Raw genomic sequence first — 25,334 nt, 5'->3', positions numbered from 1 at the left:
TCTCCACTAATCTCTCTGCTACTCACTCTCAACCACTCTCTACTACTCACTCTCTAGTACTCACTCTCTACTACTCACTCTCTGCTCACTCTCTACTACTCTACTACTCTCTCCTACTCACTCTCTACTACTCTCTACTACTCACTCTCTACTACTCTCTGCTACTCTTTACTACTCACTCTCTACTGCTCACTCTCTAGTACTCACTCTCTACTACTCTCTCTCTACTACTCTCTACTGCTCACTCTACTACTCACTCTCTACTACTCTCCACTAATCTCTCTTCTACTCACTCTCAACCACTCTCTACTACTCACTCTCTAGTACTCACTCTCCACTTCTCACTCTCTACTACTCACTCTCTACTAATCTCTACTACTCGCTCTCTACGACTCAATCTCTGCTACTCTCTCTACTACTCTCTAATACTCACTCTCTACTCTCTATTACTCACTCTCTACTCTCTACCTCTCTACATCTCTCTACCGCTCTCTCTACTACTCTCTACCTCTTGCTCTCTACCTCTCTACCTCTAGCCTCTTTACCTGTCTCTACATGCACACATATGCACAGATATATATGCATTTATATATATGTATGTGTGTATATTACCTACTGGCGGTAGCCAATAGGTATATATAGTTAGGACCTAGTTTCCATAGGAAATCCTCAACATTCTATTGGGAATAACTTTGGCGCTATTTGATGAATCTTTGCAAATTTCTCAAAGAAGATGGCTCGCTCCGCTCCTCTCCATCCCTGAAAGTTTGGGGGGGATTCGTCAAGCGGGGGCCGAGATAAAAGGGGGTTCCCAAAACGTGTTTTCCTCATGTTAATTTCCAAAGGACCTTTAGACTCGGCTACAGCTTGAACCACTGAAGGGAATTACACCAAACATGTCAAAATGGTAGTGTCTGTTACGCAGATCGCACTTTTGGTTAAATGGTGTAAATCCCTCCAGTAGTTCCTGAGAAAATTGAAAGCGAAATAAATTATATATCTATAAGCGCACTCCGCAATTTTTCAGAAAAAAAAATTGGGTGGGGGGGGCTTAGGGGGCTTCTCTCTTTTATTTCAATGTTTTTATTTTAATATCGAGGGTGCCCACCCCTCGTTTTGGCCCCCGAGATCACTCGCGTAGCTAGGGGGGGGACGAGGGGGGCGGCCCGCCCCAGGCGGCACTATTTTCAGGGCGGCAGCCGCGCTTCTCTGTTCTGTTGCGGCAGCCTTTATTATTTATTTGGGGACATTTACTGACACAGTGTACCCAAATACATTATAAAGGCCACCGCAACGGGCCAGTGCCGCGCGGCGCCATTTGATGCTTTGAAGTGTACTGGCCGCCCTCAGCACCGTTCAGCAGCTGAGCCTCAGTTTTAAATCAGCCGCCTCTTCTTGCGCGCTCGCCACTGGCTCCGCCGTTTGCCCGTCAATGACTGTCTGCTCGCAATGCAGTGGCACAGGCAGCTCTACCAGTACCGCTAAATTGAAAATGAAAATTATCCCCCGACCGGACCACCCGACAGTGGGTCCGCCGGAGGAATTATTATTGCCGCTGCTGAAGAGAGCACAGAACGGCGCTAGAGACAGCCTTTTAAATCAGACGTCTCTGCTCAGGCACACTATAATTCAACTGCTGTTGCAACCCGTGCCCCATTGGCCCCTGCCCAGCCAACCGAAGAGCCCAGTCACAAGAGAAGAAACGAAGTGGAAGTGGTGAAGGCAAGCGCTCACATTGGTACATGCAGAAGAACTTGTTTACCGGCACCCGTCAGGTGAGTCTAGAGGCTCTGTGTGTCCCGCTCTGCAGAATTTCCTTATCAATGCAAGGCAGCAATGCAAGTTGGTGCAAACCATTCATTTCAGAATGAGCCAGCCCAGGAGTTTTTGTTCACGCACAGTACGAATTGTATTCATGTTATAAGTGCGGTAAATTATGTCTGGCAATTTCCAGCTCAGTGCAGCTGTAACCACAGAGAAACAGAAGTTTGTCCTTCTTGGCTCAGTAATGCTAATTACTTCTTATTATAGTGCTACGACGAGCCAGTCTGCAACCTAAAGCACATGATTATGCAAATTGTTTCACGATTGTATTACGTATAGTATAATATAGCCTGCCACAAAAACTGCAGATATTTAGAGTGCATGATAAAGCAAGTGTAACCTTTTATTTCATGGGGTTAGCTCCAGTTGCAAGATATTATTAGAACTTATTGTGTACATTTTTTGTTATTTCTCTTTCCATGCAGCTCATTACGTGAGAAAGTGTTACTCTGAATATTAAACATTTGGTAATTAAATGTCATTCATAAGTCCACTAATTCCATGGACATGCCTCACATAAGCCAAAAACTTGGCTACCTATTTTGCACTCACACAATCTGTCTCCGGTTAGTGCCCTTCAATTTCTGGTAGTTAGCAGCAGTTTTAAAATCTTCTTAGTTTCTCTTTGCTCAGTTGGGTGCAATTTCTTACAGTTAAATGTTTTGCTTGTCTAAATCTGCTTGATTTTGCTCACTAGAAAGTGTCACTCATAGTCGGTGAAATGTCACTCATAATTACAGTGACATTATGGAAATGTCACACATAGCAATCTGAAACCTTGGCAGCTATGTGCTCCTCCTTAAAAGGTGGTGGTGTTGTGTGAGCGTGACCGATCCTGGGTGCGGAAGTGGGTAGTGCAGGGTCATGGAGCGCCATAGTCTGCTCTCACTGCTCGCCCTGTGTCTGTGCCAGGGACGTAATTGTACGGTTGACTTAACTTCCAACAAGCCGTCTTCACAGTTAACGTGGACCACAGGGTAAGAAGCTAATGATTCCGTGCTTCAGGATGTTTTACAGTTGTAACGCTTTAACTCTCGGTTGTATCCATGGGTACTAGGACTTGAACGAGAAGCAAAAACTGCAGATGTTTTTTAGATGTGGGCATTAACTTCTGCAGCAGTCTCTGATCTTGCTAGAATAATAAACTTCCTCAACCATTGTCTGGCCTGCCCTCCACAGGCCTGCGACTCATTTGGGCAGTACAGCCCTTCACGACCAGATCACTTCTTCTAATCAAAATATCTATTATCTGTCTGAGGGGCAGGCTTGTGTGTGAAGCTACAGGTCTGCTCCAGCATTAGGAAGGGGGATCAGAACTGGACCTTTTTACGGTATTCTCGAGCCTTTCCTATGGGTACTGTTTAAGGAAACCTTGATGGTGCCTTTAATCCCTGAAACAAGTAAATATTTGAGTGTGCAAAAGCTTTGGTTGTGTGAACTTTCGGTTGCCAAGTTCAGTAGATTGCACAGTTCCTTCATGTGGAGGCGGGGGAGGGGGAGAGTCTTCACACTAGCCTGGTGCCACTCTTAGGGAGAAGGCCTACTATAACGTAAAGGGCTCGGTGTACTGTGAAGAGGAATACTTGGTGAGTACTTTGTAAGGCTGCCATGTTAAGTGATTAATGATTGCGTGGTGTGTGTGTTTTAAGAGGACAGCCTATGTGAGGATTCCTTGATGAGTGGTGTGTGAGAGCGACTTGGTGATTGATATGTAAGAAATCAATGTATGTCAAACCTAGGACACAATATCGTGACACAAAAAGACTGGCCCCCGCCCGCCACAACATTGTCCGGGACACAGACAATGTCGTGGCAGGCAGGGGCCTGGGCGGGAGAGCACGCAAACCTGAAATGCAGCCCTCAGCCCGCTTCTACCCCAGGCAACGCTGGTGCGGGCTGCTAGTATATATATATATTCACTGAAAAAACCATAGGTTTTAGGCCTTATATAGTTAGGAATTAGCATTTAAAAAACCTTTGAAATTCACTGAAAAAACCATAGGTTTTAGGCCTTATATAGTTAGGAATTAGCATTTAAAAAACCTTTGAAATTCACTGAAAAAACCATAGGTTATAGACTATAAATAGTTAGGAATTAGCCTTTAAAAAACCTTGGAAATTCACTGAAAAAACCATAGGTTTTAGGCCTTATATAGTTAGGAATTAACATATAAAAAAACATTGAAATTCTTCCTATATAGTTAGCTGGACATTTTATTGATATAAAACCAATGAAATTCAACATATAGTTAGTTGCACTAACTATATATTTCGCGCATCCGCAATCCCATGCTGATGATGTCACATATTACATAATTCATGACATGGTCAGTGACATCACTGATGACATCACTGATGACAGCTCATTTAACATCAATAATCACACCACTAATGATATACTTCATGTGATAATATAATGCACCTCCTTACACTCTAATTTAACCTCTGTTACACCTGGTGTAAAATACAGAGTATCATTTTTGAAACTATTGACACACCAATACCATTTACTACATACCCACTCACTGATTCCTACGTCTACATGCACATTCATTCATTCACCCATAAGGTCACTCGTACATACAGTCACTCATCATTGCAACACTATCATATGCACTCATACACCTATGCAGACACTCACACTCTGCCACTCATCCATGGAGTTACTCACACACCTACTCAGTCCTGTAAAGAATCAATCACACTTTGATTACTTCATCTATACAGTTAAACACAGAACAGCTTACATTTTCAAAGATATACTAACGCATACTTACTCACTTATACAATCAAATCCTTCATCCATACTCTTATACATCCTCTCATTCTTCAATATGTAAAACATATTTAAACTTTACAAAAACACACAAACACCGGATGATGTCATCAGTGATGTCATTTGAGCTGTCATCAGTGATGTCATCAGTGATGTCACTGACCATGTCATGAATGATGTAATATGTGACATCATCAGCATGGGATTGCCGATGCGCGAAATATATAGTTAGTGCAACTAACTATATGTTGAATTTCATTGGTTTTATATCCATAAAATGTCCAGCTAACTATATAGGAGGAATTTCAATGGTTTTTTATATGTTAATTCCTAACTATATAAGGCCTAAAACCTATGGTTTTTTCAGTGAATTTCCAAGGTTTTTTAAAGGCTAATTCCTAACTATATATAGTCTATAACCTATGGTTTTTTCAGTGAATATATATATATATATATACATACATATATAAACAAATATATCATCTGCATATCTATATAAATACGAATATAAATGCATACATAGATATACATATAGGCATACATATGCATGTTATGTACACGAAAATTTGAAAAACACTTATAAAAGCAGAGCTAAAAAGCCACCTAATTACAAACAGAATTGTTTTAACTTAAGCGAGGGTGAGACCTATTGCATTTTCAATGCTTGTTTACTTTGGTTCCATCAAGAGGGCATTCAGATGTGTCACACATTTGCCAAAAATTCTGAATGTTAATACTCTAGTTGCTCATTAGATCACTGTAGTAAAGCTTCTGCTCACCAGGGAAGTCTGCTGTTGGTATTCAAAGTGCATGTTTCAGTCTGCATGTCAGAATTTTTTAATGAAATAGAAGAGGATTTGAGAAGTCGAAATGTGCCCTAATTTTTCTTTCTGCAGCACCAATCATAATTTCGATGGCAAAATGAACCCCCTCATTTTATTCCTTTGCAAATTAAATGTTTTCAGTGTTACCACTTTATTCCAATCAAGATGGCTTCAGGTGTGCCATACTTTTGTCATAAGTAAGACTGTTAGCGCTCTAGTTGTTCTTTAGAACACTCTGGGATATTCTGTCATTGGGCTATACTTGGGCTATATCTGGGTGATATTTGTGCTACATTTGGGATTTTTTGTAGCTGGTGGCCATCTTGGGAGACTTATTTGTTATGAAGCTTCCTAATTTCCTCATTAACTACAGTCTCCTCAGTAGGAAATACTTTCAAGTTTTTTACTTTGATTCCATCAAGAAGGCATTCAGATGTGACACACATTTGCCATGAATTCAGAATTTTAGCACTCTAGTTGCTTATTAGATCACTGTAGTAAAGCTACTGCTCACCAGGGAAGTCTGCTGCAGGTATTGAAAGTGCATGTTTCAGTCTGCATGTCAGAATTTTTTTAACGAAATAGAAGAGGCTTTGAGAAGTCACTCAAAGTGTGCCCTAATTATTCTTTCTGCGGCACTAATCATACTTTCTTTGGCAAAATGAACCCCCTCATGTTGTTCCTTTTCATTAAATAAATGTTTTAAGAGTTACCACTTTATTCCAGTCAAGATGGCTTCCGGTGTGCCATATGTTTGTCATAAGTAGGATTGTTAGTGCTCTAGTTGTTCTTTAGAACACTCTGGGAAGCTGCAGTAGAACACAAAGGAATCAACTAACAGTCTTTGCCCTTGTTGGATGTACATGTTTTACTGAGAATGTCAGACTTCATTCTCACATGACTAAGAAAGATAATGTGAATTTTCAGAAAATATGCTCTCAGTTTAGCATATTAGATCACCTTTTCTCTCAAACATGATTCATGATATCCCAGCAGAATGCTTTTTCACATGGTAAAATCACCTTGCAACACAGCACAATTCCTAAAATGAGTATGGTACCATCAACAAATGATTTATAATGTAACTAAAGTCTTAAAAACTTCTATTAACTGCAATGCTTTTTAATGAAGTGCTATCATGTATATTGGTCCCAAGATGGCCGCCAACACTTCTTGGATGAAGTGCTGACAGCCAATCAGATCTCACGATGAGATGTGTGGTTAGGCTCCGCCCAGATATATATATGTATGTTTTTTCCTTTATTATCTAAAAAACTACTGACCAGATTTATACCATTTAACAAAAAGGCACAAATCTGAACCAAGGTCTACCTTTCTGCCAAATATGGTGCAATTCCGTTCAGCAATTCGGGCTGTAGCTGTGATTAAAGGTTCCTATGGAAAACTGCATGGGGAAAACACGTTTTGGGACCACCCTTTTTTCTCGGCCCCTGCTTTACAAATCACGCTGAGACTTTCAGGATAGGAGCGGACTGTAGCTGGCCATAAGTTTTGGAAATTTTGCGAAGATTCATCGCCTGGCATCAAAGTTATTCCAAATAGAATGTTGCGGATTTCCTACGGAAAATAGGTCCTAACTATAACTACCTACTGGCGACCGCCAGTAGGTAATATATATACATATATATATATATATATATTACAGCTCCGTGTGGTTGTCCAAGTAGCGGGTTGCACTCGAGCCTGCGTGCGCCTTCCCCAAAGCGTTTATTGGTATGAGCAGTTGCGTGTTTGAAATAGGCCCGACGCGTTTCGGAAATTAATTTTCCTCATCAGGGGCTAGCAGTAAAGTGCACGACGTCTACCATCTCCCTTTATGAAAAACCACATTGTGCTCATGGGAGATGTAGTCCATATGTCCTGGATGGATGCACTTTCAAATTACTGCTCGTTCCAAAGGCTCTACCATGAGCCCCAAACAACACTCCTGTCCTTATCCATCGCGCAGCTCCAAATACGCGACTACTTGAATAGCGAGTCTCGTGGCCCCCGTTTTCTGGGGTGGTGCAACCCAGCGGCAGGACCGCCGCTAATGTATTACAGCTCCGTGGGATTGTCCAAGTAGCAGGTTGTACTCGAGCCAGCGTGCGCCTTCCCCAAAGTGTTTATTGGTATGGGCAGTTGGGTGTTTGAAATAGGCCCGACGCGTTTCGGAAATTTATTTTCCTCATCAGGGGCCAGCAGTAAAGTGCACAACATCTACCATCTCCCTTTATGAAAACAGACATTGTGCTCATGGGAAATGTAGTTCATATGTCCTGGATGGACGCACTTTCAAATTACTGCTCGTTCCAAAGGCTCTACCATGAGCCCCAAACAACACACCTGTCCTTATCCATCGCGCAGCTCCACATACGCAACTCCTTGAATAGCGAGTCTCTTGGCCCCCGTTTTCCGGGGTGGTGCAACCCAACGGCAGGACCGCCGCTAATGTATTACAGCTCCGTGGGGTTGTCCAAGTAGCGGGTTGCACTCGAGCCTGCATGCGCCTTCCCCAAAGCGTTTATTGGTATGAGCAGTTGCGTGTTTGAAATAGGCCCGACGCGTTTCGGAAATTAATTTTCCTCATCAGGGGCTAGCAGTAAAGTGCACGACGTCTACCATCTCCCTTTATGAAAAACCACATTGTGCTCATGGGAGATGTAGTCCATATGTCCTGGATGGATGCACTTTCAAATTACTGCTCGTTCCAAAGGCTCTACCATGAGCCCCAAACAACACTCCTGTCCTTATCCATCGCGCAGCTCCAAATACGCGACTACTTGAATAGCGAGTCTCGTGGCCCCCGTTTTCTGGGGTGGTGCAACCCAGCGGCAGGACCGCCGCTAATGTATTACAGCTCCGTGGGATTGTCCAAGTAGCAGGTTGTACTCGAGCCTGCATGCGCCTTCCCCAAAGCGTTTATTGGTATGGGCAGTTGGGTGTTTGAAATAGGCCCGACGCGTTTCGGAAATTTATTTTCCTCATCAGGGGCCAGCAGTAAAGTGCACGACATCTACCATCTCCCTTTATGAAAACAGACATTGTGCTCATGGGAGATGTAGTCCATATGTCCTGGATGGACGCACTTTCAAATTACTGCTCGTTCCAAAGGCTCTACCATGAGCCCCAAACAACACACCTGTCCTTATCCATCGCGCAGCTCCACATACGCGACTCCTTGAATAGCGAGTCTCTTGGCCCCCGTTTTCCGGGGTGGTGCAACCCAACGGCAGGACCGCCGCTAATGTATTACAGCTCCGTGGGGTTGTCCAAGTAGCGGGTTGCACTCGAGCCTGCGTGCGCCTTCCCCAAAGCGTTTATTGGTATGGGCAGTTGCGTGTTTGAAATAGGCCCGACGCGTTTCGGAAATTTATTTTCCTCATCAGGGGTCAGCAGTAAAGTGCACGACGTCTACCACCTCCCTTTATGAAAACACACATTGTGCTCATGGGAGATGTAGTCCATATGTCCTGGATGGATGCCCTTTCAATTTACTGCTCGTTCCAAAGGCTCTACCATGAGCCCCAAACAACACTCCTGTTCTTATCCATCGCGCAGCTCCACATACGCGACTCCTTGAATAGTGAGTCTCGTGGCCCCCATTTTCCGGGGTGGTGCAACCCAGCGGCAGGACATCGGCTAATGTATTACAGCTCTGTGGGGTTATATGCCCATACCAATAAACGCTTTGGGGAAGGCGCACGCAGGCTCGAGTGCAACCCGCTACTTGGACAACCCAACGGAGCTGCAATATATTAGCGGCGGTCCTGCCGCTGGGTTGCACCACCCCGGAAAACGGAGTAGTGCCAGGAGGAAATGTCGGAAAACCCGTACAAAAGAAGAAAACTTGGTACAAAAAGAAAAATTAAAGGACTGCACCATTACCAACCTGTCGACAGAGACCTTAACAGCAGCTGAAGAACAGCTTTTGTTTCTAGGTCTGTATTTTTGCCCTGAAAGTGCTTTTAGTTACACAAAGTCAAGGGCTGATATTTCTTGTTACATACAGAAGTTAAAACTGAAAAAGTTTTTCACCATCAAATCCGGCACGAGCATAGAGCAAGAAGAGGGTGCAGCTCCTCTACATCCACGTACCAAACCTCAGATTGCGGCTGCGGCTAACGCCAAATTACTATTAGCCCTATGTGATTTGGGGGAATCGTCTGATACAGAGATATCCAACAAAGAAAATGAAAAAGGAATGGCAATTCGTAATGCCCAGACACAATTACATGGAGTGGGCATCGGACAAAAAGGAGCAGGAGAGAGTCCTTTCAAAGTCAAAAGCACATTCATACCGATGATGCCTAAAGACGCCGTTGATATTTTCATGAGTGTGTAATTGAAGATCTTAAAACACTGAATCGGAAGGTCAATGGTCAGAGAAGCGTTCAATCGTACAAGGACAGACAATATGTTAACTTGGTGAACAAACTCAGTGCTAACAATTAAATTGTGATTAATAATTCCGACAAGGGTGGAAACATTGTACTGTGGCAGAAGACAGATTATATTGCAGAGGCTATGAGGCAACTAGAAAATGGCGATTGCTACACTAGATCCAATGGAATGGAATATAACAGAGCAAAGGATCATTTAAAGAAGTGTTTGGCCACATATAAAAGGGAAGGATTAATATCATCAACTGAGTACAATTTTTTGCACTCAGAAAATCCTGTGATTCTGAGTTTGTATTTAATACCTAAAATTCACAAGCAGCAAACTCCGACCCCTGGCAGGCCTATAATCTCTGCAATCAACAGTATCAGTGAGAACATTTCCAAGTACATTGATTTTTATTTACAGGATATGATAAAAAATTTGCCCAGTTATATCAAGGACACTGGTGACTTTTTGAATAAACTGCGCCTGATTTATTGGCAAGGTGGCTGGTGTATGTTGACACTAGACATAGAATCGCTATACACCAGCATCTACCATACCGAAGGTGTGGAAGCCATACAACACTACTTGGGGCAGAGATCCTGTGAGTATTATAGTCACAATAGAATGGAGCGGGATCTCATCGTCACCCCAGGTTTTAACAATGTACGTTATTGGATGCGTTTCATTGACAATATTTTTTGCATATGGGAAGGAGAGGAATCCAGTGCTCTAAAATTTGTAGATCAGCTAAATGCGAATACACATATTCTCTTTTTTACATCCAAGGTCAGCAAATTCAATTCAGAATTTTTGGATGTACAGATTGAGATTAGAGAGGGCAAATGTGAAACATCTATGTCCTGTAAAACCACAGCTGGCAATAGCATTTTGCGTGCCAGCAGTGGGCATCCCAGGCACCTCATAGAGAGTATACCGTATGGTGAACTCTTACGCCTAAAAAGGATTTATAGCTCCACACAAAGTTTTGAGGAAGGGGCCAACAAGATGATGGAACGTCTCAAGGCAAGGGGATATAGCAACCAAACCCTAACTAAAGCATTGGTGAAAGCACGTGAAAGACCTAGGGATTCGCTATTAACACCTAAAAATACCAACGCAGTGACTGCTGATGAGGCCCCTCGTTTAATATTAACGTTCAGTAAACAAGAACGTATTATCAAAGGAATCATCAAGAAAAATTGGCCGATCCTCAAACCCGATGGAGTTTTAAGCTGCAGATTACCTGATAACCCGACCATCACTTTCAGGAAAGCGAAGAGTATGCGTAACAACTTAGTGAAAGCAAGTCCTGAACTAGGTAGTGGCAGTACCTGGTTAAAACCTAAAGATGGGTTTTACAAGTGTTCCCTATGTAGAGCATGTAAATTCGGCATCACTACCACCCACTACGAAACCCCATTCTCCACAGCCAAAACTGCGATTAGAGGTAATTACAATTGCCATACTGATTATGCTGTGTATGTCCTGGTGTACACCTGTGGCTTGCGGTATGTGGGCAGCACGAAGCTACAGGTGCATGCCCGGATTTTGCAGCATCTGAGGGCAATTGTAAATAATGATAAGAGTTACCCTGCCGCTCGTCACTTCAAAGCAACACACAATAATGATTTATCATGTTTATCTTATTTTGTAATTGACGCAATTGCACCTCTTAGGAGAGGGGGTGATAGAGATAAAATGCTGAGGCGTAAGGAACCTGGGTACATAGTTGAGCTGGATAGTAAACAACCAAATGGATTGAACACAACAGAAGATTTGCATCACTTCCTGTAATGTGTTGATTATAAATGAAATGTGCATATAAAACGATGGTGACTCTTGTAAGATCTGTTTAGGGTTAAGGTTGCCCATACCATATTAGTGTTAGTATTTTTAGCTGCTAGGCATCTGTACAGTTCGCTTGCTTAGATTGGTCAGCCAGTATGAACAAAATTAGCCCAATAATAAGTATTTCTCTGTCAACCAGTCTACTTTCTTTTAAAAGTCAAGTCACTGTATAATTTGTGTAACATACACCTTTGGTAGGATTTATTGTTTATAGAGCATAATTTAGTAGGCATGTTTGGTTTATTAAGAATTTATGAACACAATTTCTGCACATAAGTTGATTTAATTAATCACATATGTAATGGACAAGAAGCGCAATTATCTTTATGTAGCAGCTTGTCTCTATGATTTAGTTGTATTGTTGTGAACAGTTCTCACTTGCAGTAGAGTGGATAAATGCATAATAGATGAATTTACGGGAATCTTTGCATTCATGCAGGAATCTTTTATTAAAATATATATATTTTTTATACGAGAAATGGTTATATATATATATATATATATATATATATATATATATATATATATTAAATTATGTATATATTTGGATTATTTTTTAACTGACATAAATATAGGCATTGATTTAATAATGTTTGATATATTTATATATTTGTTATTTAACCCGATGTATACATTGCACTTTGTCACTTTATATGATTGTGCTCTTATTACAGCATTTATGCTGGGAATATTAAGTGTTTGACTGTTCAACAATGAAACGATGTATATATTGCAAAGCATTCATGCTGATATTAGTGCAACATAGTGAAAAATGCATAATGATCACATACTGAATAGAAGTTACATCAGCGACACTCTTTCTATGTCCATGTCAAAGGTCATGTGATTTTCACAGGGTGTGTGTTTTTTTCACTATGAAATAGTATAAAAAGAAGGCTGATGCTGCGTTCACTGTGTGATCAAGAGCACTTGATGCTCAAAACGCGTCAACAAAGAAGGTTGGATTAATAAAATCATTTCCTACCTCGAGTCATGGGGTCTGCGCCTTCTTTTCGCCGTTGTGGAGGTTTGGAAGAAAAGTGTGCTGATATATATATATATATATATATATATATATATATATATATATATATATATATATATATATATAGAGAGAGAGAGAGAGAGAGAGAGAGAGATAGAGAGTGACGCATAAATTATGTACAGTACAGTGTTGAGAGTGCTCTAACAGGGGCTGCTTTCCACCTAAACTTGGGAACTACCCAGAGTTCTCTCCTTTTTTGCATAATTTATGCGTCACTCTATGCCTGAAAGGGTTTTGTTTGACTTAATACTGGGTGCTCCCTTGTGTCTGGACAAAGCTATACCTCTCTGAAGAGCTCTAATTAGAGCGAAACACTGTGTCAGGGGTTGCTTTTACTCATTTCAGGTTGGCTTGAGTTGGTATTTCACTAATTCAAAGCTGTAATATTGTGCCTGGAGTGATAAATGGCTTTTGTAATTTTACAGCTCGGCAAGGACAGCACTGACTAGTCCTATGCTTAAAGACTTTGCTGTTTAAATTGCAAAAGACTTTGTCATTTTCTATCTCGGCTTGCATAGCACTGTGCTAATCCTATGCTTAAAAACTTTTATAGAAAAACAGACATTTGAGGTGAGCAGATCTAGAGTGTCGCTGGTGTTGAGAGTGCTCTAACAGGGGCTGCTTTCCACCTAAACTTGGGAACTACCCAGAGTTCTCTCCTTCTTTTTTGCGTAATTTATGCGTCACTCTATGCCTGAAAGGGTTTTGTTTGTCTTAATATTGGCTGCTCCCTTGTGTCTGGACAAAGCTATACCTCTCTGAAGAGCTATAATTAGAGCGAAACACTGTGTCAGGGGTTGCTTTTACTCATTTCAGGTTGGCTTGAGTTGGTATTTCACTAATTCAAAGCTGTAATATTGTGCCTGGAGTGATAAATGGCTTTTGTAATTTTACAGCTCGGCAAGGACAGCTCTGTACTAGTCCTATGCTTAAAGACTTTGCTGTTTAAATTGCAAAAGACTTTGTCATTTTCTATCTCGGCTTGGATAGCACTGTGCTAATCCTATGCTTAAAAACTTTGATAGAAAAACAGAGCAGATCTAGAGTGTCGCTGGTGTTGAGAGTGCTCTAACAGGGGCTGCTTTCCACCTAAACTTGGGAACTACCCAGAGTTCTCTCCTTCTTTTTTGCATATATATATATATATATATGTATATCAGCACACTTTTCTTCCAAACCTCCACAACGGGGAAAAGAAGACGCGGACCCCACGACTCGCTGACACAGTCCTGATAGTAGTATGCCTTTCCTCCTCCCTTGGAGACACGAGACCAGGAACGGACCACCACACAGCAAGTACTTCAATTTCAGTGCTTTATTCCGATATTAGCAGACATGACACGTTTCGACCGGGAACCCTGGTCTTGATCACATGTATATATATATATATATATATATATATATATATATATATATATATATATATATATATATATATATATATATATTATACATATACAGATATATATATTGTTATATCATTTGTTCAGAATTGCATGCCTCTTTATGCCCTGCAACCTTTATACATTCAAAGACAGTAGTTATTAATTTTCTTTATTATTTGCAGAACATATTTTAATGGAACTGGACCACTTCACCTGCTTGAAGGAGCTCTCCTTGGAACTGCATAATGGTTGCATGATGTCTGGTGAAAAACTCACCAAGTTGAATAAATGCTATAACTTGGAGAAACTAGCACTCATCGGAGTATGGATTGGAAAGGAAAGCTGTCATAGGCTAAGTAGGTTTCATGTTCCTGTTGGTTTGAAACATGATTTGTGTACTGTGGATGACTTTTTTTTAAACTTGTTTTTTGTTTCGGGATACATGTAGCAGCGATATACACTACAAGCATATATCGCATAAACAGTGCATAATTGTTTTTCTTAGTTTTCTTTTTGAGCATGTGACAGTTTATGCCAAAACATGTATTATAGGCAAAATATTTAAAAAGCTGCACATCCCTATTTTTTAGATATGTGAATAACAGCAATACAGTTATCAATAAACACATACCGTTTAAAAGGAAGAAGCAAACACTGGCGGGCATTTGGAAGAGCAGCACACCTCCATATCTCCTGACATCAATGACTGATGTGATTTTACAGTTATATCCATCCCTACTCCTCCTCAAATGAACCTTTGGTGTACTGAGTAACAAGGCACCGGGCCCTTTTCTTGTGTATCCCCCACAATGTATAGTGAGGTTGCATCGCAGGCCGTAGGAGGTAACATGCACCTCCTCAAAATAAGATCTCAGTTTTGATCCCCCTGCAGTGACCAGTCTGGTTCCCTCATCGCCTGAGAAGCCTAAAGATTTCTTTGTTGGTTCGTATTATGTGGGCTATCAAGGGAACCACCACCATTTCCGGTCTTTGGTCCAGGGCGCCCAGTCTGTGAGTGGGTATCCGGTCCCACATCTGCCTGCCCAGGAGTCTGTAATTTATTCTGCAATAATCCCAATGTTTTGAGACCTCATTCAGCTTTTTCATCCATACGGACTATACGCAAATGCACTCCCCATTTACACATATCAGCTATCCATTTAGGCAGTGTAGGGGGCATGGACTGTGTCCAGTGTATTCCTATGCAGCGCCTAGCGATCACCAGTCCCAGGTTTGCAAATTTATATTGTATTCTGGTCCTTGACTTTGAGGTCGGTAAGACCCCTAGAAGGCAATGCTTAATTGTTTCCCCGTTCCGAAGGCCTAGCACCTCTTGAAGGTTCTCAAATACCCCTGACCATTAATGCCAAAGCTGAGGGCCATTCAGAGGAGCGCACGCATGGATGCATGCTAATCTGAGAGGAGTCATGTATGTGCTGTGCAGATAATGGAATTGTATAGGTTTGAAGCGAGCGTTGCTGGCCACTTCCGGGACCTGTGCAAACGCTTGTTTCCTTTCACTGTCTGTGAGGGGTAGTGGTAGGTCTGTCAGTCATCTATCACAAACGTGAGAGACGTCGACACTGTGGGCAGCCTTAATTGTTTGGTATAAAAGGGAGATCAATCCCCTGTGGATGCCTGGGTCTAAAATCGCCAGCAAAGTGTGGGACCCCGTTGCTTCCTTGGGGAAGAAAGTCCATATCTCATGCATAGTGCGTGAGAGTTTTGCATATTGTAAAAAATGCCCTCCTGGGACCCAGGAGCATTCCTGCACTTCATCAAATGAGAGGAAAGACTCATTTCAAAATAGGTCTCCCATAGTAAGGTACGCCCCCTCGAACCACCTCATCAAATCCATTACAATTTGTATATGGCATAAATGATGCAGTCATTGCAATGGTAGTGCTCATGCATATGGCACCCTACGCAGCACCAGTGTGACCGCTCGTTCCCATGCTCCCGCAACCTGACGTACCACAAACTGGCATTCCGGGGGTTATGAGATATGTTGGTAAACTTTTCTCTGGTCCCCACTCCGCTAGGAGGTCCATCTCCACATTAGGACCCTCAACCCACCAGAGCTTAGAATATTGGAGAAGGGCGATGGTCTGGGGGGCCCAGCCCCCTCCTGTTCAGTGTCAAGTTTCAGAATCTCCAGTTTTACTCTACAGCACTTTCCAGCCCAAACAAGTTATAGCAGGAGGCTATTAAGGGTCTCGAAGGGAGATCTGGGGAGGATGCAGAAGGGATTCTGCAGAGTGTACAGGCAGCATGGTAGGAGCACTATCCCGGCCAGGGCTACTCAACCAATGATGGAAAGAGGGAGGTGATTCCAGAAGTTAATGGTTGACTGTAAACCTGTAGTCACTGCCCCCATGTTCATTGCATATTGCACATCTGACAAATATGCTACCTAGATCCCCAGATGGCTGAAATGGTCACATTTCCATTGGAACTCCGCTGGGGAGAGGTCAGCCACCTCTACATTTATTAGCTTGGCAAGTGGGAATAGGACTGATTTCAGTTTATTGACTTTCAGTCCAGACACTGTGCCAAAACCCAATAGGATTTCTAGGAGAATGGGCGTTACCTTCTCTGGGTGGTTTAGATATAGTAAGGCATCATCTGCATATAGGGATACAACATGTACCCGGCCACCCAACTGAATGCCCCAACGATTCATGTCCCTTCATAGTCTAATCACTAATTGCCAGGGTAAACAAGGGCGGGGACAGAAGGCATCCTTGTCTTGTGCCCCGTTCAATTGAGAAATGTCAGAGATTACCCCACCATTCTGTACCCTAGCAGTCAGTAAATTGTATAGATGGCGCACCCAGGAGAAATATTCATGGCTGAGGCCCATTCTCTTCGACAATTCCCAGAAGTAGTTCCATTGTAGGTATCGAACGCCTTTTCAATGTCTAAAGCTAGCACAGCAGCGCTGTTGTCCATATTTTCCATGGCGTGCAGGACGTGGGACAACCTTCGTAAATGTATGTGTGTGCCGCAGCCTTGCATGAAACCCTACAAAAATGCATTGTGACTGCTTTTGCCAGTATTTTCATATCTACGCCCAGCATTGATAACAGTCGATATGAGCCTGGCATGCTTGGTTTCCCACACGGTTCAGGAAGCATAACTATCTGTGCCTCTTTCATTGATGGTGGTAAGAGTCTTTCCCTCCTGGCCTCCTACAGGGTTTCCAGGAGTCAAGGAAGTAGGATGTCCGCATTTGTTCAGAAATATTCTACAGGTATACCATTACATGTACAGGAGCATGGTCCAAAAGGTATCATCCTAGCACCTGTGTATGCAATGCCATCGACTGTATCGAGAATAAGAATTGATGCAGTCTACTAAAAACCTTATGTGCAGAGGTGGGTGCATTGTGTGCCATGTATCCTAGTCGGTCCATGAACCCCGGAGTGCATCTGTCATATTCGGTTTAGAGGATACCCTAGGGGGATGCCTATCTAAGGAACTATCCAAAACACAGTTAAAGTCCCCAGCCCATACTACCGGTGTACTCTCAAATGGCAGAAGGTCGGACCTCCGAATGCAGAAAAAAATCACGATAATCTACATTGGGAGCATAAATATTTAGCAGGCAGACCTCCCTACCATTTAGCTCAGCATGTATCAGGACATATCTTCCCTCTACGTCGGCCTCACTGTTAATGAGGTTGAACAGTACCTATGAGGCTACCCACGTAATTACCCCTCTGTAATATGTGGAGTAAGTTGCAGCGAACATCTGACTCCTCCATTTTTTGGGGATCTTGGATACCCCAGAATCCGACTGATGTCTTTCCAGTAGCATTGCTATATGTATGCCATGACGGCGAAGGTAAGTGTATACTCTATATCTTTTAATAAAGGAGTTCAGGTCCCATACATTCCATGTTACAATTTTAAACTGTGCCCTCAGTCCAGTTATTGTACAACGTTATTTTGTCTCCTATGTTCCGCCGTTACTGACAGCAAAAATAACTATAAAAAATGATAACCCATCTCCCACCCCCAAGTAAACACTGAATGAACAAATCTTACCTTCCCAATCATGCGTCCAAATGAAGAATTCATACTTAAAAATCAAATTCCAACAGAATATAATCAACTATTAACAATGAATGTGACATGCAAATCTGATCTCACTTGTAATCTTCAGACTCACTTCAGTCAGCCAGAATCCATATTGTGCCGGGTAGAAGAAGGCATGCAGCGGGGCACCAGGTGAAACCCCGGCCGAGCCCTCCTCCCCCTGCCACAAAGACAAGCACACATTCACTCAAGAACACTCACTCAAGATCTGTGTAATCGCACAGTGCCTCTCCCACCTTCCCACATGAAACACCTGGCCACTCCCAGTATATGTGTTCCATATATACCCACAGCCGGTCACCAATGCTCACACCGTCCAAACCTCACGCCTGTTACAGCGCCATCTGTGTCCATTCGTAGGCAAGGGGCCGGGGACTCAGTAGGTATGGGATCCTCTGTCTGTGCATATCTTCCACAACATCTCTGGTGCTGGTGTCTGAATTAGATGCAGTCACCACCTCCAACAGCGCCCTGGCCTCCTCTCGCTCAATTTGCAACTGTGTCGGATCAATGTGAGGCAAACATCTGTCCTCTCTGTCCAAGGTAGATCTCTCCAGTTATAAGGATCCATCCTGCCGTACTACTATCCTCTGAGATGAGCGGGAAGATTGTTTTTTATATTGTCGGTGCATGCTGGACCTACGGGAGAATTGCGTGCCTCTGGATGAAGCAGTTGCGTTTCTCGAATGTAAAGGCCACCCCTTGCTTCATACCTCCAGCCAGTCCCACACTGCCTCCGGGATAGTGAAGAAATGAGAGCAGCCTTTCTTGCATTACTTTTAGCTTATCTGGGTAGAGCAACATATATTGTAATTGCATAGCTCTTAGCTTCTGTTTCACACTTATGAAAGACATCCTCTGTTGCTGGACCAGCCACATGTAGTCTGGGAATATACGTGTAGTATGATTTTCAAAGTTGGGATCACCCACCCCGTTGGACTTCTCGGAGGATACAGTCTCGGTCTCTGTGATTTTGAATTTTAGCTATGAGAGTACGAGGCGCAGCACCAGCCAGCGGGATCGGGGTCATCTCCTGATGGGCTCTTTCAAATTAAAAACAAAGCGGAGAGGGGAGCATCCGGAAGTGTCTTTAATCCACTTCTTTAGGAACTGCTCAGGGGTTCTTCCTTCAGCCCCCTCCGGAAAACTGGCAAATTGCAAGTTGCATCTCCGAAAGCGTCCCTCTGTGGCTTCGACTCTGCGTTCTAGAGTCACAGTCTTTGCTGAGAGGTCTAAGAATGATGTTTTCAAGGCAGTTTGCTCTGTAGCTATAGAGCGATCCACTACTGTCCGAAGGTCCACTCTCAATAGGCCCAAATCTAGGGAGACTGCCTCTATTTTAGCTCGTACTACTGCCGTTGAGGCCTCGATGGCCGTGAGGATCTGCGCTCCAGTGGGATCCGCTTTTGGCATATCTGCCTGCAGAGGGAGTCTTGTAGCAATACCATCCAGGGTCGTTGCCCTGTGCCATACAGTGGTCAATTCTGGTCTGTTGTGCCCCTCTTTGCGGCCTGTCCTTTCGCATAGCTTCACTCAGGTAGGCCCACGGTGTTACCCAAAGAGTGATACCGCTTAGCATAAACAGTGTTTCCGCCTTCTAGGCTGTAGGATTTCTATGAGAGCTGCCGAGAGCACTCCACCCAACTACACGAGTCCTTTTTCTACGTGTCAGCTGTGGGTAGCCAACAAGGATATCAGTTAGTTATCCACCACAATCTGCACATGCGAGGTTAGGCTTAATAGAAGCAATGACGGGGCTGTTCAGCAACTTGGGCACCCCGGTCCAACATGCAATGCAGTACAGCCCGCTCCAGCAGAAGCAGCGCGCCCTCATCTATGTGGCATCAGAAAGGGCCCAGAGCTCTGACCATGTCGACCTCCAGGCCCAACATACACATACAGGCAAGATTTAAGGATATGCATCTATTTCGTTCAATGCTCCTTTCAGCTGATAGTATCAGGTCAGGCCTATGTGCGCCAGAATTTTACAAGGGGTACCCAGTAGGAGTGAGAGGCAAAATTCAGACCAACTCCTCACACTGCAGGGCTGTCCCAGCTGGCCTCATCGCTGAGGCGTAGTCTATGTGGTGAGGGCTTCCCACCATGAGGTATCTGGTTGTACCGGCTGTTGCTATGCCCTCCTGCGAGCGGCTTATTTGTGTGCAGCGCCTCCAGGATATTATCTTTGACCCCAAAATATGAATAGTTGTGTACTTTATTCATTGGGTCCCAAGTACGACGGAAGCCCCGTTGCCCAGTCAGTTGCCCCAGGTGTCTTAGGTGCATGGCACTTTATTCCGTGTTAAATGGGAGCCCAACCTGGCTGCAGTTGGATCACTACAGCAGCGTACACCGAGCACCTGCCACCTTCACGACCAGTAAATGGCCTCTGTCGTCTCCCCGGTGCTCGAGGCGTGCTCTGCGCTGCCAGATCAGGCGGTAGAGGCAGGATAATTGTAGGCGATATTTCGGGCAGGTGTGGAGCTGCTTAGTTTGCTTCCACCACTGCTGCCATCTTGGCCCCGTACTGTGGATGACTTATATAAAGCAAGTTTATTGTGTACCGACATTTTACAAAATAATGTTTTAGGATAGTTTTTGCAACTGAGGGCATTATTTTCTTTCTCTTTTTGAATGTTTTGTGGGTACATTAAAGGACAATGTATGCATCCCATTCCAGATTAATTACATGATCCTTGCATTACTGACAGGATGATAGGCAGCATCATGGTAAGGGTGTAGATGACTATGTTGGTCCTCTTGGATATGAGGATTGTGGAGAAGGGGCAGAAGAAAATGCCCATTGATATGGAGAGCTGCTTTGTTGAGCAGTCTTCATGACCTCCACTGCTGAAAAGCACTATTTGAGAGAAGGGGTGGGGGGGGGGACTTTGTAGCAGATTCATCTTTTGAGCTCCAAATTGTACATAACATTAACAGTGTTAACTGGGTTTGGGAATTTTGAGCCAGCTATTGTGTTTTTTGCTAAAGGAACTTGTGAGTATTATAGTATGGAGATGAAGAGTGGCATCAGAAAATCTATTCACATGGTCACTGTTTTGAACAAAGAGCAGGACAGTGCTAACCCGTTGCCGATTTGGGACCAGTTTGGGAGGTCAGCTGCCTCCCCATATCCCCACTTACGGAGAAGTGAACTGTGAGTGCTGCTGATGCACTGAAGGCTGAAGCAAGACAGAGAAGAAGATGAGAGGAATGAAATGGAGAAATAGAGAGACAAATTATGGATACTCAACTTAAAACATTACACCCACCTCTAACTGGTGCGCTACCTTTATGATAATACAGGGCCACTTGTAGGTAAATACCATTTACCGATTCTAAAATACCGAATTTTACCGATTCGGTATTTTAGAATCGGTAAATGGGATGTAGGTATCCATTCAGTATTTTTTACCGAACCGGTAAGATTAGGTAAATACCGAATCGGTATTTACCGATTCGGTATTTCCCATTCATCCCTATGGGCCTCCAGGCCGATAGGAATGAATGGGAATTACCGAATCGGTAAATACCGATTCGGTAAAATGGGGAACACATTCAAGGGTGGCAGGGTGTCACATTGACACCCTGTTGCACCCCTGGATAGTGCATGGGTGCACATGTGGCACACATACATGCCCTAAGGGCATGAATGTCTGCCACATGGCACATGGCCGTTACCGGTCGGTAACGGCCGAAATTCAGTAATTCCGGCCATTACCGACCGGTATTAGGCTTTCTACATCTGGCCCATAGTTGCTAATCACTGATGGATACCAGGGCCCATATTTCTTAAATTGCCCTGGGGGTGCAACAGGAGTGTGTGTTTTCTGCACCCCGGAACACTTTGATAATTACGGAAGGGGCCGCAGACTTACACAGCCCTTTTTATAATACAGATAGCACAGGCACACATGTAGCGCTAGCACAATATTAAAGGGGCATTCCCTCATTTGCATTGAGTTGTGTGGCCCTATGCAAATGAGGAAAACACTTTGCCTGTGCATCAGAAACATATTATGGATGAGAGTGCAGAGGCAAATATGGATATCATGAGAAGCAATCACTGTGGGTCACATTGTGATGGCACCAAATCATTGACCCCTCCACCCCAAACCCCCAGTGGGTGACGCCTGCAAGGGAGCAAGATGAGCCCATGAAGCCTCCAGGCATCTGGATGCAGACAGGTGCAGTCATTCAGTGCACCTGCCATGAAGCAGTACTTTTGTTAGAATGCAGGTGTGACAAGTAGCTTGAGACCCAGTGAGTGTTCTTAAATGTATTTACTTTGCTGGTATGACTACAATTTAATTGCTGATTTATGGATTTTGTTTAGGAAGTGCTTTCCTTTGGGATGCATTGGCCTCTCATCATGGCATAGTGCTATAGTGGTATCTCAGTTACTTCCTATGCTGACGACACCCAGTTGGTGGAGTCACTGAACTCTAGGACCAATGGAGAGTCAGGTCAGCTGGCCCCATGTCTGGAACAAGTAGTTAAATGGATGACAGGGAGCTGTCTGAAATTAAACAGGGACAAGACCGAAGTGATAGTCCTGGGTAATGCAGGGCTACCCAGGCCCCAAGTAAGCTGGCCATGCTGTTTAGGGAGTGCCCCAGTAAGGCCATTAAGAATATTGGCTTTTGGATGGATCAGGAGCTGACCATGGAGACCCAAGCAGGGAAGGTGACTGGCACGTGCATTGGGCTATTAAGAATGCTCCACAAGATCCTTGAGCTCGTCCCTACACAGCTAAGGAAAATGGTCATACATTCCTTGGTCACCTCACGACTGGACTACGGTAACTCGCTCTTTCTAGGCTAACCTAACTATGTCATCAGTAAGTTACAGTTAGTCCTGAACGCAGCAGTCAGACTCCTGTGTCAAATCCCCATGAAAGAATAAGCATTGGTTCACTGCAGAAACTTACATTGACCTCCGATTGAGGCGAGAATTAGGTTTAACGTGCTCTGCCTAACCCACAGAGCTATAAACAATAAAGGGCCCAGCAAGATTAGGAATCTGGTGTACCTACATCTTCCCAACAGCTGTTTGAGGTCAGGCTCTGAGCGCCTGCTAAAAACCACCAGAATAAAAAGGGCCAGATGAGGGCGAAGAGCTTTTTCCCACCTGGCTTCCAAGCTGTGGAACTCACTCCTGTGGGGGATTAGATTTACAGCCTTAGAGGTAACATTCAGAAAAAAACTGAAAACATGGTTGTATACTGATTGCAACTAATCGCCTGTTCTCTCGCCGTCGCTCCATTAGTCTACTTGCCTAGCGCTGGGAAGCCTATGGGTAGCCATGCGCTCTATAAATCCTTTTAACATTATTCACTAATCACCCTTGTACATTCAATTCAATTCAATTCAAAACAAGCTTTATTCGGTTGGGACATACAACCATAAAAGCACAATATATGAAGTATCACAGGTAAAAATTGATAAAAATCAACTTACATTTAAAAAGACATACAATTACTAATTTCAAATAAGTGTCATACATTGCATCAGTTCTCATAATATAATCTATAAACACATAGCAGTTTTGCATAGTTAAGGTTGATAAGAACACCAAACTTTGCAGAATGCAGTTTAAAGTGCAAAGATTACTACATAATACCAGATGTAAACAATAGACTCATAGCAGCGTAACATGGTTATAATAACGAAGGATTAGATCACATGGGTTGAGAGTGCAATATCTAAGGTGCATGGGGGAAATTTATATTAGAACAGCATACTCTTCCTGGTCTTAACTGCACTTAAAATAAATGTAGCAGTATAAAAACAAATATATGGTTCTTTAAGTGCAAAAAGTAGGGTCATAGCTCATTAATGGTGTTGATCCCATACTTCTTAAACAAAGGTTTGAGATATACAATCCTAAAGGGCAAAAACAGGTCGCATAAAAACCTAAAGTGCATCGTGCTCTGTTTAGTAATCCCATTCCAGGGGCAAGAGGAAACAGGATACTGGTTCATCGTAGGGAACGCAACCAGATGGTGCACAAGTCCTAGCCTCAATCTTGTTAAAACATAATGATGGGCGGATCTTGTAACAAATGAAAGATAGGCTTGAAAACCCTCCGTATAGATGGTAAAACTGAAACGTGGTTTGTTTCCTTACTGTTTCCCTCCTCTGTGCGTTCTTATGGGACAGGAAGGTGCTCTTTAACTCCTGTTTTGACATCATTGAAGTTTCATTATTCGTTCCCAAGATGGGGTGCTCAAAGATGTCCTCGTGAGTTTTAGTTAGATAATTAAGCCAGGGCATCTTTAGGTAATTTTCCAAGCGTAAACAGTCATTTATGATGGACTTAGTAAAGATAGTCTCCTCTTTTAGCCATAGTGATCTCCATAGCTGAAGTGGTCTCAGGGCTATTAAATCCCTCAAATAGTTAAGACCAACCTCGCAGTGGATGAGTTCTGAGGAGGCTGAGGCCGGGAGGCATAAAAGCTTCTTTAAAAAGGAGTTCTCTTCCACCTGTATATCATAACAGGGTTCATAGCCCCAAAGCCCTGCCCCATAAAGTGCAACAGTTGTACATCTCGCTTCATAAATCTCAATCATATCTTTAATACGGCGGCCCCCCAAATTAGTAGCAAATTTAAAAACACCGTATATACTCTCCCTCAGTTTGGCCTTAACCTGGGTTGTTTCATAATTCCATTTCCCATCTGAAGAAAAGGAAATACCCAAGTGACAGAAATTATCCACATTTAGTATTTTGTTACCTTCAATAAAGTAAGGTTTTTGACATTTAAGTTTCGAGCCGCATGCCATTGAGAAGGTTTTTATTTTGTTAATCAGCAACTTTCTCTTTTTAATGAAAGTTGCAAAACCATCTATTACCCTCTGGAGGCCTACCAGTGTACTAGATAAAAGCACAGCATCATCCGCATAAAGCAGAACTGGCACTTTCTTGCCCTCCACTATTGGGGAATCCTCCTGTATCGTCTTAAATGTGGCATCTACTTTATTGATAAATAAAGTAAAAAGTAGTGCGGCAAGAACACAGCCTTGGCGGATGCCGCGTTTCACATTAAAATTCGGGGTACACTCACCCTTCTGTCCATAGCGAACTTTGGTTGAGAGATTTTCGTACAGCCTGGCCAAAAAATAAATAATAGGTTTAGGGGC

The 25,334-nt window shown here is 43.2% G+C and overlaps 1 protein-coding gene across 1 annotated transcript in view; it reads left to right on the top strand.

Annotated features, from left to right (window-relative positions):
• LOC147726768 (baculoviral IAP repeat-containing protein 1-like) overlaps positions 1-25,334 on the top strand; it is a 1,009,320-nt gene that overhangs the window by 670,700 nt on the left and 313,286 nt on the right. The window contains exon 7 of the mRNA XM_086960810.1: positions 14,274-14,447. Coding sequence (XP_086816936.1) covers positions 14,274-14,447 — 174 coding nt within the window. The remainder of the gene's footprint in view (positions 1-14,273; positions 14,448-25,334) is intronic.

This window comes from Lissotriton vulgaris, chromosome 3_1, assembly GCF_964263255.1.
Source record: "Lissotriton vulgaris chromosome 3_1, aLisVul1.2, whole genome shotgun sequence".
NCBI classification, from domain to species: Eukaryota; Metazoa; Chordata; class Amphibia; order Caudata; family Salamandridae; genus Lissotriton; species Lissotriton vulgaris.
The sequence above is the reverse complement of the archived record's forward strand: the minus strand, read 5'-3'. Positions and strand labels throughout refer to the sequence as shown.